Raw genomic sequence first — 6,195 nt, 5'->3', positions numbered from 1 at the left:
GGAAGCGCCGTCGAGTGCGTGTGAAAGCGTTAGAGTGTGCGGGTGTGTCTTCTCACGCCCGCCTTTTGGTTTTGTTGGTTTTTCTTTTTTGTTTTTATGGCGTTATTGTGTTTTTTTGACTGATATGGAATACCCTTTTTGTGTATTTAGTTTTTTTTTTGTTGTTTGTAGATGTTGTTATTTTGTTGTTTGTTTGGTTGGTTTTTACGGCGTGTTATTGACACGTTATTATTATCGCTTTTACTGTTCATGTATTTTTTTCCTTTTTTTCCTTTTTTGTGTTTTTTTTTATTTTTTTTTTTAAGGTTCAATTGGCATCTAGTGTACTCTTTTTTTGAGTGTTTTCTTTAATTTACTGCGTTTACTTGGTGGGATTGTTTTTTCGTTATTTTGTTTGGTGTTTGCAAATGCCGTCATATTTGCTTTTTGGGGTTCTTTTGCTTTTTTCGTTCTGTGCGCCTGCTGACGCCCTGGCACCCGGATCGAGCCGAGTTGAACTGTTTAAGCGGCAAAATTCGACGGTGCCGTTTGAAGACAAGGGCAAAGTCACCGATCGGGTTGTCCACTCGTTCCGCGTTCCCGCTCTTTTTGACGTGGACGGGGTGATGGTTGCCATCGCGGACGCGCGCTACGACACATCCAATGACAACTCCCTCATTGACACGGTGGCGAAGTACAGCGTGGACGATGGGGAGACGTGGGAGACCCAAATTGCCATCAAGAACAGCCGTGTATCGTCTGTTTCTCGTGTGGTGGATCCCACAGTGATTGTGAAGGGCAACAAGCTTTACGTCCTGGTTGGAGGCTACAATAGCTCAACTACCTACTGGACGTGGCATGGTGATGCGAGCGACTGGGATATTCTGCTTGCCGTTGGTGAGGTCACGAAGTGTACTGTGGACGGCAAGACAACTGCGAATATCACATGGGGGAGCCCCGTGTCACTGAAGGAATTTTTCCCTCGGGAAATGGAAGGAGTGCCCACAAAACAATTTCTTGGCGGTTCGGGTGTTGCCATTTTGGCGTCCAACGGGAATCTTGTGTACCCTGTGCAGGTTACGAACATGAGGGGACAAATTTTCTCAAAGATCTTTTATTCGGAAGACGAGGGCAAGACGTGGAAGTTTGGGAAGGGTAGGAGCGATTTTGGCTGCTCCGAACCTGTGGCCCTTGAGTGGGAGGGGAAGCTCATCATAAACACTCGAGTTGACCGGGCACGCCGTCTGGTGTACGAGTCCAGTGACATGGGGAATACGTGGGTGGAGGCTGTCGGCACGCTCTCGCGTGTGTGGGGCCCCTCACCAAAATCGGACCAGCCCGGCAGTCAGAGCAGCTTCACTGCCGTGACCATCGAAGGAATGCGTGTGATGCTCTTCACACACCCGCTGAATTTTAAGGGAAAGTGGCTGCGCGACCGACTGAACCTCTGGCTGACGGATAACCAGCGCATTTATAACGTTGGGCAAGTATCCATTGGTGATGAAAATGCCGCCTACAGCTCCGTCTTGTACAAGGATGATAAGCTTTATTGTTTGCATGAGATCAACACGGACGAGGTGTACAGCCTTGTTTTTGCGCGCCTGGTTGGCGAGCTAATGATCATCAAGTCCGTGGTGCGGTCCTGGAAGAATTGGGACAACTACCTGTCCAGCATTTGCACCCCTGCTGATCCAGCCGCTTCGTCGTCCAAGCGTGGTTGTGGTCCCCCTTTCCCAACGGCTGGCCTTGTTGGTTTTTTGTCCCACAGTACCTCCCAAAACGTATGGGAGGATGCGTACCGCTGCGTCAACGCAAGTATAAATCGTGGAACAAATTTGACGCGGGGCTTTACGTTTGAAGGAAGGAATGCCGGGGCACTGTGGCCGGTGGGAAAGCAGGGGCAGAATCAACGGTATCGTTTTGCAAATCACAGATTCACGCTGGTGGCCCTCGTATCTATTCACAAGGTTCCGAGAAGTACCAGGCCATTGGTGGGTGCGAGTCTGGATGGTTCTGGTTACAGAAAACTCCTGGGACTGTCGTACGACAAGGAACAGCGGTGGGTCCCAAAGTTTGGGCAAGCGGCTTCTTTTCCAACGGGATCTTGGGAGCTGAACAAGACATACCACGTGGTACTTGCGTTTGAGGGAGGCGTCGGCTATATTTACGTTGATGGAGAACCATTGCGTGGCTCGGGGCAACGGCTTACAGGCGTCCAGTTGAAGAGTGTGGACATCTCACACTTCTCTATTGGGAGTTACGGAACCAGCGACAGAGGCACAGACTTTCAAATAACGGCGAAGCATGTCCTCTTGTATAACCGCAGAATTGAACCGAATGAGGTTCAAACACTTTTTCTAGGCATAAGCAAGATTGTGGCGACCTCTGAGAGCATGATCAACGAAATGGCCATCCAAAGGATGATGTTGGATGCGTCTGAACGAGGCAGCAGATTCTCCCTAATCAATACGTTATTTCTGTTGACTTTGCTCTTGCTGCTATAAGTTTGGGGACACATAGAGTGTCGGAATTTAAAGGGAAGTGTATAGGGAAAAAATTACTTGCTGAGGCTTTATCTCTTTCTTTGTGGTCAGGTGGCATCCTTTTTATACGCGGCGCTTTGCTACCAAAGACTAATATCACTAATAAAAAATGTGTGTAAGTTTTCTTTTATAAAGCAGACATTCTCTCATGGAAGGGCTTGGTGTTTTTTGGGAGTGGGGAGGACGATTGACTCCGTTGCAGAGGAGCCTTCTAAACCGTGAGAAATATCTCGTCTTTGTTTTTTTTTTTTTTTTTTTTTGTCTGACGGAGTGGGGATGAATTGGTTCACTTGAGTCATGTTGCCGAAGTCAGCTTTCCAATGGATTTCTTCCCACACCACTGATTCGACAGCTATAAATGTATGCCAACTACTTTTGCGTTTTCTTTTAACCTGATCGCCTCCCACGACCACCACAACTTTCAGGGAATTTACGATGTTTCTTTTTTCTTTTTTTTTTTTTGGGGGGGGGGGGGAAGTTCTTTTGCGTTTCTGAGAGTGGGGTGCCATTTCGGAGAGTTGGGGGGTAATGCTTCCTCTTCTGCTGGTACTTATGGTACTAGAACGTTCTTTGAATGGTCACAGGTCACGGAGGGCCTGTAGCAGATAAAGCTATGGTCTTTTTGTGTGTGTGTTTTATTTCCCCACGCCGTGCGATGCCTTTGCACTTCATACACGCATGCGCACGAACAACTTTAATGCGCACCAGAGTCATTGTTGGAGCATTAATGTTTTTTTTTTCTCTGTGTGTACGAGTGGGGGGAGAGGACGGCCTTTTAACATTTGCCTTTTTTATTTCACCCCCCTTTTTTTTTTTTTTGGTATTGGTGAGAGTGCCGCGATATCTGTTTACGTTGTCACTTCAGCTTCTACCGAACCTGTTTCAACGAGAACATGTGAAGTACGACGGCAATGCGCTATGGCTTTCTTTAACCTTTTTTTTTTAGATTTATCTGGTGAATGTTGGGTTGATACGCACGCTTGGGCGGCAGCCTCTCCGTGCTGTGGTCAGGGGGTCGCAAGCACCACATGCTCAGTTATGGCCTGCACCGGCTGCGCTGCGTCTTCTCAGTCGGGGGGCGTCGTCGCTCCCCCGGCGCGAAGCGAGGTTGCGGTCCCCGACACCGCGGAGTTCGCCTACGCAAGCCTCGGGGAGAAGGGGCCGCAACAGACCACGATTGCCGAGCTGGATGCGGAACGTCGGTGGGAACTGCACAATGCTCTTCAAGGTACCCGTTGCAGGGCATTTACGACCAACACAGCCTCTGGGGCTGGCAGATCCATCGCCAGACCACGGACATGTGCAAAAAAAAGAAAACTCGCCACACAACTCCCTCAGCGTCTGACTGCGCGGCTCATCCATAAGGGCACGTGATTCATATGTATTGCGGACAAGCCCAACGAGCACGCGCACGCATGCCTCAGGCCGAACCAGAGACCGCCGACGGTGCGCCACGATAAGATCAACAAGATGCTTTTCCTTCACGACTGCGCAGGTTCCGGCGCTCCACGGAAGTGAAAACACAAAGGCAAGTCGCCGCGGCCGCTTCCTCGGAACCTCGCCCTCGTCTCCCTCCGCATCCTCCGCGGATGTCGGGTCGTCCGCTAGTGGCGGGTCAACGACCGGTATTGGGTGGCTGCTGATGTTCGGGAAGGCGGTGCACACATCGGCGTATTGGGGGCACACAATGCTCCCACGCCAGGGACCCGATGGCGGCGTGACGGTCTCACCTGCCTGGCACTCGTGCCACGCATCGTCATCAAGAAACCGCACGCTCAGTGTGCCGTCGCCGCATCGAGTGTCCACACACGCATCGCCAATATATTCGTCGTCGAATTGAAGCTCCTGCCCCTTCACGCACCGCGAGTTCGGACCAACGACACAGCCAGGCATTACGGAAGGATCGCCGTTGGTGCACCCAGTATCAGAATACGCCTCAACATACGGACATCTGCTCATGAAGAGGTCATCACCGCCAACTCGGGGATCAGCGAAGTACTGATACTCCTCTGGCAGGGCTTCCTCGTGCCTCTTCAGGTCACAGCGCCCCAGGGACAGACGGTCGTACGTGCAGAAATCATAGACGTCAACCTGGTTGCAGAACAGATCAGGGTATTCGCTGATGCCGTCGGTCAAGCACTTCTTTTCCAGCAGCCCACAGCCAGAGTTGTTGCCCCACCACAACAACTCCGCCGCACTGTAGTTTGCCACATAAACACCCATGTCCTCAAACGCTGCAAGCGTCAGTGCCGAGTACAGCCCAACCTCCACAATACTAGTCATCATCTCGTTCTTCACGTTGCGCTTCCTCCAATGCGACAGTACAGTTTCAGAACCACCCTCGTCCTCCAGCTCAATGCCCTCAAGCGTGGGGCAGTTGTGGTACTGACGCGCCATCGCCTTCGTCTTCGGCGTTGAAATCACCAACACCTTGGACATCCCGCGCACGTTCGGGACCTCGGAAATCATATGTAACATCAAAAACATCTCCCGTACAAACCCAAGGGCATGCCCCAACTCGTGGGCCGCTACACGCACGTCTCCATTTGTCACCGCTATTTGCTTCGGGTCAAAGTTCACGGCAGCAGCAAATGGACGACCATCATCCAGCAGGAAGCACGGAATCGCCCATGCCCTTGATTCAGAAGTCGGAAAAATATTGGCGTAGATAATCATGTCGGCACCAACCACACCCACCGTGTGGTGCTTGTGTGGGATGGTGAAGTTATCGCACATCCCCAGACCGGTTCGAGGAATGAGGACGGGGCGCGTCACGGGCCTCACGGAGAGACGCTCCGCGTGCAGCTGAATTGCGGCGGGGAGAGTTTGCCTCAGAATAATGCTCCTCCTCTCCTCCGTCAACACGTCGTCCGCCTCGCATGTTATTGCGCGGCGAAAGTGGTCAATGCGCAGATCCCCCGCCGCAGTGCAGTGCCTCAACGGATTGTACATGTCCTCCGCGGACACCTTGATGCGGATCGGAGCCCAGCCATCGTCCCCATCCTCGCTGGCGGCGGTGTACGCCTGCACGGCGCCCTGTCCCCGGCGCGGCACCTCACGCACCACCGCAGTCGGCAGCCGGCCGTATTTCTTCATCATCGCGTCAAACCCACAGCGGTGCTTCACGGCGGGATCAGCGGCAACGCAAACACCGGCGCAACACACCACCATCATGAGCCACGGCAGCAGTGGCAGCAGCGCGGTGTGGCGTGGCTGGCGCATGGCTTCGGTACAGTGTGTCTGTTCCTGAGGTGCGGGCAACAGCAGTGGTATTAGTGGTAGTGGTGGTAGCACAGGCCTTGTCTGCGGGAGGAGAAGCAGAAGGAAAGAGGAACAGAGGGAAAAGAGACGCTGCAGCCACAAGAGAGAAGGAGGGGCAGCACCACAAATTACCGCAGCGCACACACAGACAACAACAAAAAACCGACACAGCCTCCAAATAAAGCCGAAGCACGGAAAAATGTTCTGCAGCGCTGCGGACCGGATCCCGAACTGATACGTATAAATAAAACAGGACGGGAAAGAAGAGGGCCATGGAGAGGCAGCGGCCCCGCCACATCCTCAATGTTTGTCCCAACTACATCTATATGTTCGGATAGCCATCCTCGTGCCACGGTGCGGTGTGTTCGGATTGGAGATATTTATTACTTACGAGTTGGAAGACTTTGGGCCC

General features: G+C 52.3%; 3 protein-coding genes across 3 annotated transcripts, besides 3 other annotated features; 2 read left to right on the top strand and 1 right to left on the bottom strand.

Annotated features, from left to right (window-relative positions):
- Positions 1-6,195: a sequence feature (heterozygous, non-Esmeraldo-like haplotype).
- Positions 255-302: a microsatellite.
- Tc00.1047053503993.10 (trans-sialidase, putative) lies at positions 408-2,483 on the top strand (the record flags this gene model as incomplete). The annotated part of the gene is made up of 1 exon (XM_799455.1): positions 408-2,483. The coding sequence occupies one exon, from the start codon at positions 408-410 to the stop codon at positions 2,481-2,483; it is 2,076 nt and encodes a 691-aa protein (XP_804548.1).
- Positions 2,758-2,782: a microsatellite.
- Tc00.1047053503993.20 (uncharacterized protein) lies at positions 3,097-3,468 on the top strand (the record flags this gene model as incomplete). Its single annotated transcript, XM_799456.1, has 1 exon — positions 3,097-3,468. One exon carries the CDS (start codon positions 3,097-3,099, stop codon positions 3,466-3,468), a length of 372 nt encoding a protein of 123 aa, XP_804549.1.
- On the bottom strand, positions 3,555-5,744 carry Tc00.1047053503993.30 (surface protease GP63, putative; the record flags this gene model as incomplete). The annotated part of the gene is made up of 1 exon (XM_799457.1): positions 3,555-5,744. The coding sequence occupies one exon, from the start codon at positions 5,742-5,744 to the stop codon at positions 3,555-3,557; it is 2,190 nt and encodes a 729-aa protein (XP_804550.1).

Source organism: Trypanosoma cruzi, genomic scaffold, assembly GCF_000209065.1.
Source record: "Trypanosoma cruzi strain CL Brener 1047053516927 genomic scaffold, whole genome shotgun sequence".
Taxonomy (NCBI): domain Eukaryota; phylum Euglenozoa; class Kinetoplastea; order Trypanosomatida; family Trypanosomatidae; genus Trypanosoma; species Trypanosoma cruzi.
The sequence above is the reverse complement of the archived record's forward strand: the minus strand, read 5'-3'. Positions and strand labels throughout refer to the sequence as shown.